Source organism: Larus michahellis, chromosome 6 (genome assembly GCF_964199755.1).
Source record: "Larus michahellis chromosome 6, bLarMic1.1, whole genome shotgun sequence".
Classification (NCBI taxonomy): domain Eukaryota; kingdom Metazoa; phylum Chordata; class Aves; order Charadriiformes; family Laridae; genus Larus; species Larus michahellis.
The window spans coordinates 23,477,282-23,490,145 of record NC_133901.1 but is presented as its reverse complement, the minus strand read 5'-3'; the positions used below and the strand labels follow the sequence as shown (position 1 = coordinate 23,490,145).

The 12,864-nt window shown below is 42.5% G+C and overlaps 1 protein-coding gene across 2 annotated transcripts; it reads left to right on the top strand.

Annotated features, from left to right (window-relative positions):
* Positions 1-398: 398 nt before the first annotated feature.
* LOC141744585 (thiamine transporter 2-like) lies at positions 399-11,106 on the top strand. Of its 2 annotated transcripts, XM_074590864.1 has the most exons (6): positions 399-522; positions 3,231-3,396; positions 3,721-4,540; positions 6,018-6,210; positions 7,790-7,931; positions 9,691-11,106. In XM_074590864.1, exons 2-6 carry the CDS (start codon positions 3,247-3,249, stop codon positions 9,868-9,870), a joined length of 1,485 nt encoding a protein of 494 aa, XP_074446965.1. In that variant the 5' UTR covers positions 399-522; positions 3,231-3,246; the 3' UTR covers positions 9,871-11,106. The 2 variants fall into 2 exon arrangements, with proteins under 2 accessions (XP_074446965.1, XP_074446964.1); XM_074590863.1 differs by lacking the exon at positions 399-522 and having other exon boundaries at positions 3,075-3,396.
* Positions 11,107-12,864: the final 1,758 nt, after the last annotated feature.

Below are 12,864 nucleotides of genomic sequence, written 5' to 3'. Positions count from 1 at the left end.
AACCCCATGTATTTAGTGGGGAAACATTTATATCTTGGAACACTGATATTTGTCCTCCCTCATCTCTGTTGTTACCCATGCATAGCTACTGCTCCATCTTTAATATAGACCAGTTTGAGACACAGGTGGGTCCCAGGCCTCATACCATGTAAAACAGATCCATGCACCCCGTAAAACAGATCCAAAATTCTTTGGGAACAGGATTAGCTCTATTGCTTTTGTGCCAGTCAAGCACCAAACTGCAGTTTGGGTCTTGATTTACTTCTGCCTTTGGGCAAGGCCAGGATTGTCTGGCTGTTCCTTTAAGGGTGCTGAAAGCAAGCCAGCTGGAAATGGTTTCAAAGGAGGTGTCATGAGGGCAAGCTGAAATACCAGAAGAACAGGAAAAGCACAAAACCCAAAGAGAGTCCAGTAGCCGCATTACACACAGGACAGCCAGAAGAAAGACTGGAAATACAGAAAGAGGACTTTTCCTTTGGAAGTAAGAAAGGAAGAGCTCCAGCAGAAGCTCCAGCAGACAAGGTATGATTATATATGAACTTTGGAAATCAAAATTCCTGCAGTGACAAAGGAAAAAAGGAGGAAAGAAGAGAGCAGTCCAGTGGGGAACTGGGAGGCTGGGTCAGGGTGTGTGGGAGAACAGGTGACAGCTCTGGCATTAACCAAGAATGGACTGGGGGAAACAAGAAACAGAGGATTGTTTAGCCGCAGAATGACACCAAGGCATCCCATCAACTCCCCAAAAGTTAAGACAGACCTACATTTGTGAAAGATAAGTTGACCATAAGGGCTGACTGAATGGGAACGATTTGGATCCCTCCCCCTTAAGCACGAAGGTGGAGGTCTCGCTGTCAGAGGTTTGTGTTTATGAATACAGAAAGGAGCAGTTATACCAGCAGCCGGCAGAGCTGAGCTGGGGCTGCAGCAGAGCCCTTCACCAACAGCGATGGGCTGGGGTGTGAGGCTCCATCCCACCCACTGCAGATGGAGCAGCACCCACCTCCTGCTCCCCAAGGTCAAAGCAGGCTGAGAGCCCTCAGTCCACTGCCTTTCCCCACTCAGCACCAGCAGCAGGTATTTTCCTGCACAGCTGCTTAAATCGGGTGGGAAAATTCTCATCTGACTTCACAGGTGCCTCAAAGAGTAAATCTACAGATTAGAGGTGGATATCTAGCAGAAAACCCCAAACAGTGCATGTGCTGGGACTGGAGGCACGCAGTGACCAGGGCACAACTTAAGTTTTTCTGTACATAGCTCAAAACAGAAATTACTGCAAACGGTGGCACAGCCCTGCCACAGGCGGGCAGCAGCAGAGGTGCAACACAGATTACGCTGCGAGCCCTGGGAATACAGCAGTTTGCCCCACTCACCTCCCAAGGTGCGGGACATTTTGAAAGGATCCATGAGACCTGCTGCCTTTGTGTCACACAGCCTACCAGGGGGAGAGCAAACATAGAATTGTTTTGGTTGGAAGAGACCTTTAAGATCATCAAGTCCAACCATTAACCCAGCACTGCCAAGTTACCACTAAACGTGGCAGGACCTGAAGCAGACGGGAGCAGAGAATCTAGGCTGGGAAGGGAAAAATACAACCTGGCTAACTTGTACAAATGTTCTTCGTTACAGTGCTAGAGATGCTTTTCATTTCCCATCCTGATGCCTTTCTCAGAACCTCTGGGTACGACATAAACCATTCACTTGGTATTAGGGTGCTGTAACACTGTAATGATTATCATGTGAAAGGAGAGTGAGGGGATGTTATGGTGACTAAGTGACTGTAATCCTGGGCAGGGCCAAAACCAGTCCTGCCAAAGCCATGTTTGCAGCAGAAGCTATTACAACAACGGGAGGAAGAAGGGGCAGAAATGCTTCTTTCCCTGAGCACACTGAATGTCCCACATTCCTGCATATAACATTTTTCCTTTGCTGGCGTCATCTTGCCCTCTAGTGGTTCACGCTACAGAGCTGACACAGAGCTAAACTAATTTCTGATGTGAAGTCAATGGTTTAAGCTGTTACGCATAAAATAATTCAAATTCCCTTTGATCTGCACCCATATCTTAGTGTGTTAGGTCATTAGTAAAATGCTGTCATGGTGTGAAGTTAGAAAAGAAGATGCGTAATTCTTGCTGCCTTATACGTTATGTATTACACCCTATGAGAGGATTGTCTGCCCACCCATTCTGGAGTGATGTAGTCAACAGGTACATGAACATTTTTGGCTGTTTTGGAAGAGATCTTTCCTCAGCTTTCACAAAAAAGTTTGAGGAAAAACACTGCCTGCAAAATACTTCATTTTTAAGATTAAAACTTCTGCCTGAAAACACAAGTTCTCAGGAAGTAAACAGGTAAAAGTTAAAAGCAGAGTGATGGAAATCCCAGCTGGCAATGAGCACCTTCCAGAGGGCGTAAAAGATAAATTGTACATGTTTAGATTCCTGACATTGCCTATACCAACATGGAGTATAACTTACTGTCTGTTTCCTTTGCATGCCCCCCCATTATGCCCATTTTTACTTCCCTTTGGGGTCTGTCCAGCAGAGTTGCGAAGTTTAATTTATTCCATAAGTCTCAGATGGAGACAAGAACAAAAATATGTTTCATTTAATTTTAGTGTGAACTATTGCTTTCAGTGACCACAAATGGGGTTTTTTTTTAATAGATTGAAAATAGGATGGCTGTATCCAAACTGGACTTCTGACACAGTTAATTCCAGCTGAGGATCTAGCTTGACACATTCTTTCTGTATTTACTAGTGACTCTCATCTACTAGGCTCCAGAGTTACCAGCTTTCCATAACAGGAACGTCATGTGCATTCTAGGAGGCAAAAAAGAAAAAAAAAAAAAAAAAACAGCAATCCTGAACTAGTTACTTGTCATTCGACATGGTGCTTGGCTGTGATCAGTCATGGTGTCAGGTGAATCTCAGTGCTCAGCTGTCTTCAGTGATTTTTGTCTAGAAACGCTTTTCCTGTGGTTAGCTTGATCAGTGCAGACTGAATGACAGCGTAATTTTTCTCCCAGTTATAGTCTTTATACACTATCTACAAAGACAAACAGCAAATGTAAGGAAAAGCTGTTCACTTTAAAGTTATGAAGAAAAATGTTTTCCAACTGCCAGCCTCTAAAGAGCACTCCTTAGCATTAGAAACCACAAAATAAAAATCAATTACAAGACATCTCTGCAATTGCATGGGCAGTATCATTCTTCTAACAAACTTCCTCCTCAGCTTTGCTGCAGAGACCATGGATTGCTGGAAGCAAGAAAAAAGCAGCACTTGGATTTTTCCCACCTTGATTCTCTGCCTCTACGGATTCTTCTACATGATGAAACCATCAGAACCTTTCCTAACCCCTTATCTAACAGGGCCAGATAAAAACCTGACCATAGATGAGGTATGATTTCACTTTGCCTTTTCTTTTATATGGAACAGCAAAAAAAAAAAAGACAAACTTTGAACAAAGTTTTTAAGAAAAGAAAAAAAAAGCACACTATAACCAGCTTTGGCAGGTCACAATTTGCAGCAGATGGCATAAATAAAAGAACCATTTAATGGATTTAAGATCCACTTGCCTGTTCAACAGTCATATGCTGCTTCGGTGTGGTTATATATTTTATGAATTCCTTCAGAGCAAAAACTTTCCTCTACAAAGCCATTTTAAATAAATGAACTACTTTTCCCAAGAGTAACAACACAGAGATTTCCTCTTCTCTTCTAGGTTACCAACCAGATTTTCCCAGTTTGGACATACTCCTACCTTGCACTCCTTTTCCCAGTCTTCCTGATTACAGACTACGCGCGCTACAAGCCCGTCCTCCACCTCCAGGGCATCAGCTTCATCATCACGTGGCTCTTGCTGCTCTTCGCACACGGAGTGCTGGCCATGCAGATGGTGGAATTCTTCTACGGGATGGCGACAGCCACTGAGGTCGCTTATTACGCCTACATCTACAGCGTCGTCAGCCCCGATCACTATCAGAGAGTGACGAGCTATTGCAGAAGTATCACCCTGGTTGCGGCCACCGTTGCCGCCGTGCTGGGACAGCTGCTGGTTTCCTTAGCAGACGTATCCTACTTTCACCTTAACGCCATTACTTTGGCTTCCGTGTCCCTGGCATTCGTGTGTTCCTTTTTCCTCCCAATGCCTCAAAAGAGCATGTTCTTCCACAGGAAGGATGTCTCGCCAACTCCCCCAGCACCAGATAAAGCCGCCGTGGCCTCAGTTGGCCCCGATGGGCCATCGAGCTGCCACGAGGATGAGGGCTCCGTATCTGCTGACAGGGGACCAACACCCAAAGCGCAGGCTGATAACGCCGAGCCCCAGAATCATGTGCTCAGAGTCCTGGTGCAGCTGAGCAAGGACCTGAGGGACTGCTACAGCTCTAGGAAACTTCTCTACTGGTCCCTGTGGTGGGCTCTGGCTACAGCAGGCTTCAACCAGGTTCTGAACTATATCCAAGTGCTGTGGGACTTCAGAGCCCCCTCTCACAGCTCTGCAGTGTACAATGGAGCGGTTGAAGCAATAGCAACTTTTCTGAGTAAGTTAGTGTCTAAGCATCGATCACAAAGACAGCTTCTGAAGTTTTACTTTAGAACATTTTTAAAGTGCCAGTCCATTGCAGATGCTCCAGGAAGCCAGCGTATGCATTGGGCACTCAAAATCTAGTTCTGTGGTGTACAAAACTGTTCAAATGCAAGCTATGCTATTTTTCTTTATGGCTGGGACACCCAACTTTATCCTACTGGTATGCAGAGTGTGTACAAGTCACATGGACCTTGCATCCAGCTTCTAAATCCATTCAGAGGTACCCGTGTTTCTTTTGGGGTTTTTTTTTTTCCCCAAACAAATATCACACAGTCCCCATAACAACGGTATCAGCTTACGCAGATGAAAGAAGTTTTTCATAAATATTTTAGTGTAAAAGAACATAATCCTCTCATTAAGATCTTGCTAGTGAAATACTCTTGCGCAGCAGGAGGGAAAGAAGAATTTTAGTCATTTCAAGATATGGAAATTTGCAGAAAAGACCTTATTGAATTCATTACGCTACTGATATTAACCATTACTCTCTTCCACCGGAAGCAGATGCCCGCACCGTATAAGCAAAGTAATGTTATCAAAAGCTAACATCAGAAGATACCACCCTGGCTTGGCAGTGTTTCACATATTCATATTGTGCTGCTGTAGAGAACTTGCACAAGACATTGGGGTGTGACCCACCAGGGAAAATAAACACATCTACATCATACCTGGTCATTCAGGTTAGCCTCACAGTCATTAAGGAGAAACAGATACTTCTAAGATTAAAAATCACTCTCGTCTTGAGGTGGGGAACTAAAACGACCAGCTGAATTACGAATTAGAAGCACGCAACTCCTGTAGTGTCTACTCATTGGTGAATTCCTCTTTCTCACGGAATTGCCCGTTTCTCAATGTAGAGGTGCAGGAGTTTTAAAATTGGATGAGAACCCTAAGATGGATAGGTTTGCCTTTGCAACAGATGCATCTTTGTAGCAGGCCCACCAAAAGCAAACAGTGCCTGTCCTTTCTCATTTCCCTGAACACATTCACTTGATACCTCACAAAACTCCCTTTTTCGAGAGTTTAGCTGCACTGAGCTAAACTGTTACACTAGAAGGTAATTATTTACTAACTTATCTATAAAGTAAGCTAGTGGAAGCTGGAAGAATTGTTCTTCTTGAATTCCAAACTGTGTTACTAATTCTCTCCCTAGAGATACATGCTGGGTACAGACAGATAAATAATGAATCTTTCTATATAAGAGTTTATCCTGTGAATAAAACATTAAGAAAGGAATGGCAGACACTTGATTTATGCGGTTGTCTAAAAATGACCAGTCATCTGCACAACTTAGAAGTGATTAGAAATGCTTTCCAGAGCTATTCTGCATCATTCTTCAGCATTGCCTTTCAGCATGTGAGGGTAGCAAGACTTGGTGATGTAGGATATAGAACAGATACAATATTTACATGGTTTTTTTCCTCTTTTTCTAGGTTCGGTAACATCTTTTGTAGTACAATATATGAAAATTAACTGGGACCTTTTTGGAGAACTGGCTTTAGGGATCTTCTCTGCAATAGATGCTGGTTCTCTATTTCTCATGCACTTCACTACCAACATCTGGGCATGTTACGCCGGCTATCTCATTTTCAAAGCATGCTATATGCTCCTCATAACAATAGCAACGTAAGTATAAAACCTTACAGTGCTACTATTATACACAAAATACCAACAGTACTTTAAGTTTGGACATCCCTCCTTTTACTCAGAGGTCACCGATCTAATGCTAGACATAACTGTTTAGGTAAAGACAAGGACACTTAAGTGTCTAGTTATGCTGTTTTCATTCTTCTAAACAACCATAAAAAAATTATTAAAAGGACATTGAACGTATACCTAGGCAGAAATTAAACAACGTACAAGGCATCTTTATTACTAAAGGCAATAGTAACAGCAAAACATATAAGCTATTTTCCTTCTTCCTGGCATAGAAGATGCCAAGTGAACAAGAGGGACAAGCATGCCTAGAAAACCATCCCTTAAGATCCAATTACGTCTAGACCAGCTTGCTGATATACTTGTTAGCAAGCTATGAATTGCATGAATGCAAGAAAAGATTCGGCATACAGTATTCCCCAACATAATTTTATACATATAACCCTTAATGATACCATGATGTAAACAAGAAAAGAAAACATTGGACATATAAAAACCTCAGACTCTCTTAGGAGATCAAGCTATTCTGTTGTCAGAAATAGAAAAATAAAAATAATATAAATAAAAAAATATATAATCTGTGTAATAAATATAAAACATTTTTATTACTCCAGTTATTTTATTTATTGGAATGTCTTTAGACATGCCAAACTATTTCATTAACAAAAATACCCAGTGAATTTTTTATGTCAAACCCCCAAATGATTCAGATATCATTTCAAAAAACTGCTAAAACTGTAATGCATGACAAAAGGTATACCTAATGAAGCCAAGTGAATCCTCGGTTTTCATCTTGGTGGATTGTTAGTACATTGTAGTGGATCACACCTGGACTACTTCAGCATATTCTACCAAAAAAAAAAAAAAGTAAAAGCTTGCACAAAAAAAGCCCTGATAAAAACCAAGAGGGTGCTGCAGGACTAGCACATATTTGTTCAGATAGAAACTTTGGAGGTAAATATTGCAAGAAAAGGTGTTCCAATTATTGTCAAAAAAGAAATTGCAAGGCAAATCTACAGACTCTTGACAGAAATAAATGGTATGCTACCTCAACTGTCCAGCCACAAAGCAAGAAGTGATTCACACCATCATAGAAAAGTTGGTTAGAAGATACCCATAGTGACCTTCTAGTCTAACATCCCAGCCAGGGCAGAACTCCTGCCAATGCCAGGTCAGGTCAGGGTTTTGTCTGGACATGTCTTTCAAAGCCTCTGTGGAGACTTTACAACCTGTCTTGCACAGTTTGTGAAGGTAGAGGAGAAACAAAGAGGATGATTAAAGAGATCTGATTCCTAACTGGATAAAGCAGATCACCAGATAACATGTTTTGGAAAAGCAACACAGGCAAGTAAAAATAACATCAAAATACACTATGGTAGTCAAGATGTTGCTTGGAGCAAACAAGGAAGCAAACAAATGAAGCATTATTTGCACTATTTACTCCATCCTTAATATATCATCTGTATGGATGGTTTTTCTTCATCAACTAAATTGAGAGGAACAACCTTTCACACAGTGTGAAGTAACTGACCTGCCAGTCTCACCTTAGGTTCCAGATTGCAGTCAATCTGAGCATGGAGCGCTACGCCTTGATGTTTGGATTCAACAACTTTGTTGCACTGGTGATTCAGACCATTCTTACAGTAGTCGTCGTGGATTCAAAAGGCCTGGGACTGAACATAGTGACTCAGGTGAGTGCTATTAACTTACTCCAGAGGCCCCACCTGGAGTACTGCATCCAGCTCTGGAGCCCTCAGCACAGGAAAGACATGGACCTGTTGGAGAGGGTGCAGAGGAGGGCCACAAAAAGGATCGGAGGGGTGGAATACCTCTCCTATGGAGACAGGCTGAGAGAGTTGGGGTTGTTCATCCTGGAGAAGGCTCCAAGGAGACCGTGTTGCAGCCTTTCAGTACTTAAAGGGGACTTATCAGAATATGGGGACAAACTTTTTTGCAGGGCCCATTGCAATAGGACAAGGGGTTATGATTTTAAGCTAAACAAAGGGAAGATTTAGACTAGATACAAGGAAGATTTTAAGACTTTTTTTTTTTCCCCCCACAATGGGGGTGGTGAAACATTGGCACAGGTTGCCCAGAGAGGTGGTAGGTGCCCCATCCCTGGAAACATTCAAGCTCAGGTTGGATATGGCTCTGAGCAACCTGATCTAGTTGAAGATGTCCCTGCTTATGGCAGGGGGCTTGGACTAGATGACCTTTAAAAGGTCCCTTCCAACCCAAATTATTCTATGATTCTACTTCCCATTTAATGCTTAGCCAATTCATCTTCAAAAGTTTACCCAGAAAGAAACTGCTATGCCAAAGGACAATTTAATTCCCTCTTTCATCTACAGAAATCTGGACAACTTGCTCTTTCCTTGTGCCGCCATCATTCTTCCCTTTTGCCTTTTAGTGCAGCATTTAGGATCACAGATGCTGGTCTTTGACTTTTTAAGGGCAGATACACCAGAACATAAATAATCGGGCTATCTGACCAACTTTTGCTAATTAATAGGACACCGAATAACATCCTCTCTGCCCCAAAAATTCAGGCTGGTTTTCTGAGATGCAGAATCAACATGACCACATATTTTTAGGGGAGTTTGAGATCATGAGACACAGCCTGGATTATTTGAGTTATTTCAGCTCAAGTGATAAGGACACCTGCCTTCTAATTCCATCTCAGGAGCAAACCTGGTCTGTATCTCAGCATGATTAGTAGTTTTCTGACCATAGTTTGGGCACTTAATTTGGGGTGGGATATCCTATCTCACAACAGTGTCCCTAACTTCGGTCAGCCCAGTTCCACTCAGGATGAGGTCAACTGAAGCGTACTGACTTCTGCATTTTCTCAGATGGGATCTCAGCTGGGGCAGCTTCCTGGATTTGAAAAAGACTAAAGCTGTTCAGATATTCTGCAGAGAAAGCAAAAGTTACCTTAAAAGATTAAAGATTGAATTAAACACTAACAATTCAAAGTTTAAAATTAATGACAGCAATATGTAGGACTTCATAAATAGGCTTGCCACTGTTGGAAATACTGATACGAAGTCATGGTATATTTACGGAAGCCAGCATGGTGACAGCACTGAAACGTGCAAGTAAGAGCAAAAAAGGACCAACTCAGACCCTTCATTTACGTTATTCATGGCTATGTACGTAGTGAAGCTACTTCTACATCTTGCACTAATAGAAAAATATCCCTTCCCCTCTCTGATGTTTATTAAGAGGCATAAGGACTGGAAGCAAGGGGCAGTTCTTCATTCCTCAAAGATCTGCTATTTGCTGGAAAAGCTAAGATTTTGCTTAATTGCAAAACAAAAACTTGAACATAGAGAAACAATGCCAGAACACAGGTAAACAAAATAATAGTGCCTGTCATCTCCAGAAGCAACAGTGTTTTCCTGATGTGTTTTTCATTAATTCTTCTGCCTTTTTCTCTCCCTCTCCCAGTTTTTAATTTATGCCAGCTACTTCGCAGTCATAGCTGGGATTTTCTTGATCAGAAGCATTTGCATGCTTGCCTCAAGCAAATGCAAAAGGAAAACAGCAAGATCTTGCAAAGAGCATCTGAACCATGCTGAACACGAATCAAAAGAGCAGGTTGCAACTGGCTATGCGACACGGCTGTAGCAGTCGGGCAGAGATTCGAGATAACAGGCTCACATGGCAAGGCCCTCGTGGGAGAAGAGCTCCTACTGCAGCACACAGGGAACAGCGGCACCAGATCGACACACAACACAGCCCTGAAAAGCTACGCTGAATCACTGCAGCACTTTGTTACAACATATGCCAGCTAAGACATCACCATAATGGCACCATGCCAAGAAGAGAACATAAGTTGCTTTAGATTCTTATTTACTTGCCCATAAATAGCTTAACAGCAGTAATTTATAAACAAGAACAGAGTAACCACCTTGGCATCCCACCGTGCACGCTGGCAAAGATCAGAGTGCACCCTGCCTTGCTCATTCTAAATCTTGTATAGGGTATTGGCAAGCTGCTTCCGTGCAGGTTTGCTCATGCAGGTGGGTGAAGGGTCTGTCCCCCCTGTGCACATACCTTGTTCTGAACCAAGGAAGAAGGGATTGTGCTTCCTTCACTGTATTCTTTCCTATATACCTCCAGGCAATTCAGTGACAGACTTCTCCTTTCTAATTTAAAAGCCCAGACCAGAAGCGGGCCTTTTGCACGCAATGGTGCAGAAAAGCAGGGTTTGCACAGCCTGTCTGAGAAGGTTCACTAAAACACCGCTAAGCCACAATTGTTGCTTGGCCCACATTTGAAAGCTGCAACCTAAAGACAATACTGAGTCCATAGCAATCTCAACCCAGAAGGGAAAAACTTCCAAGTCAAAACAAAATGAAAGAGCCCCACTCCTTTCCTTGTGCTTCCAGTAAAATTAAATGCAGGACTAAGTGTCTTCCTGTTTCAACGGGAAAAGAAAAAAAATATCAAAGGGATTGAGTAGCATGGACTGAAACCAGAGAAGTATGTTGTGGATAAATTTGGCCAATTCCTCACAGGAAAATTCAAGATTAACATGAATATCCAAGAAGATGTGTAACTGAAACAAAAAGCTAGCATCATGTGTGCTTTTGAGTGCCAAATGAGGGAGATCCACTGATTTTGGCCAAGGATTTGGCAGGGTGAGCATCTCAGAATTTATCAAGAAGCTTCAAGCCCTACGGCTAATTTAGTCCAGCACAAAGGACGTCCAGAAGAAAAAAGAGACCTTAAATGAGTTTACACAGTGAATGCCTGATTTAATATAAATTATATCCATATGTTAAAGCTATTTCTGTGCTGCTGTTTGCTTCTAGCTTCCAATACCTACACTAACTAATAAAAATAGAAAATACTTAGGCTTTACAGAATCGTATTTTTCCTGTAGAAACACAAGCTATCATTTGTACAGACATATGTGCGTTTCATACAATTGTCACATACTGCACCTAGACAAACTGCCCAGAGGCGAGAGCAGACAGGCGAGAAGCAATTTGTTTCAAGTCACAAGAAGAATTGGTAGAATTTGACCAAGTGAACCCAGCTAATTTTCTAGGCTTTTTGTTTAGTATTGTGCGGACATGCTCAGCTGTAAACTGGCTGTAAGCAGAGCGGTTTAGCCGATGCAGTTGTAAAAGCAGGAGGTGTACTCAGTCTCCACTAAGCACAGATATGTGTCTTATGACTGCAGAACTGAGGGCACGGTACTCCTGCCTGAAGAAACGGGGACGAAGTCCAGTAGAGATAGGACTATTTTGTTTTGCTTTTCCTTGTGGAGTGGGAAACTTCTTTTGAGGCATTTTCATTAAAAAAAACTAGGTGCCAGTCCTGAACTAGAAGGTAACCAGAGGCTGTGTTTAAGCGAGAAATAGGAACTTGGTATTTCCAGCTCCACGGTCTCAAACAGGAAGTTAGGAAGTATTTCTCTCTATGTAGCATCTGACAAAAGGAGTCAGCAACATGTGAAGCTTTTGCTATTATTAAAAAAAAAAAAATAAAAAAATGATGGCCGTAGCAAGCTGCAGGAAAGCAGATAGAAAAACTGGTAGAATTAACCATAAAAATTCTTCTGTTTCGAACTGGTCAAAGCTCACGGCCCCCCTGTATATGGAACGCCATAAGGAGCAAAGGAACCATGCAGACACAATGCATCTGGTTTGCAGCTGTAGAGAACACTACCTTCAGAAAACAGGCAAGACTTAAAAAAAATTTTAAAAAAATCTATTCCTATTTTCTCAAATTTACAAAAGAAAGATTCTGAGGTTGGGAGTTGGGGGGAGCACGGGGCTTGAAAGGGGCTATAATGGGGAAGGAAGAGGGCAGCTCTTAGGAGTGTTAGGAAGGACACGACACATTGGAGGTGGAAACAGCAGCAAGGGGAAGGTAGGGCCTTACATTATTACTCTGGGATTTCACCTGCAAAATTGGCATTAACTCAGCAATCACAGTTAGAGATTTCATCCAAAACAGTAAGATGCACACATCTACCTGTGTGTTCATGGACATACAGACACTCTTTGGAGAGGAGATAGCTGAGGCCTAGCAGGTTATGAGCAAGGCTGCGACCTCAGGCTCTCTAGTCCTGCAGGAAAAGGAAACGGAACAAATCCTCCTCTCCTTGCAGATTTTAGTATTAAGTGCTTATCTTTCTCCTAGCATACTAAAGGATTCCACATAAATACGAAAATCCGGAGCTGAGCACATCACCCCATAGCTATATCCCCCTCTAAATAAAACACTTAACTACCTCTGAAACATTAGTGAGTTTAAGCACAAATCTTCCATGAAGATACGGTTCAGCAAGCTGATAAGGCCAGTTCTGGCCAACAATGCAGCAAACAAATTGTGCCTTTGTACTCAAAGCAAGCAGGTATTAACCAAGCACTGCGTGGGCTACCAGGGAAATGCTAGTCAGCAGCCACCTTTCAGCAGGCCAGCAGACAGACCCAGCAGCACCTTCCCCACGGTTCTCCCTTCTCAGCAGCAGTTGGTAAAGAGAATGAAACACAGAGGCAAGCCTGGCTTCTCCGACCACTTGCCTGCCTGGTTGCGCTACCCACTCAAAGCACTGGGAGAAGTTTCTGTAGCTGTAGAAGACAACCAGGCGCTGTCAGATCACAA

What these genes read in the sequence shown, in the direction of transcription:
- LOC141744585 (XM_074590863.1), top strand. Translation starts at nt 3,193, where the DNA reads ATGGGCAGTATCATTCTTCTAACAAACTTCCTCCTCAGCTTTGCTGCA. An exon ending in CTCCTCATAACAATAGCAAC is followed by an intron (nt 6,211 to 7,789) that starts GTAAGTATAAAA and finishes GTCTCACCTTAG; the next exon opens with GTTCCAGATTGCAGTCAATC. An exon ending in GACTGAACATAGTGACTCAG is followed by an intron (nt 7,932 to 9,690) that starts GTGAGTGCTATT and finishes TCCCTCTCCCAG; the next exon opens with TTTTTAATTTATGCCAGCTA.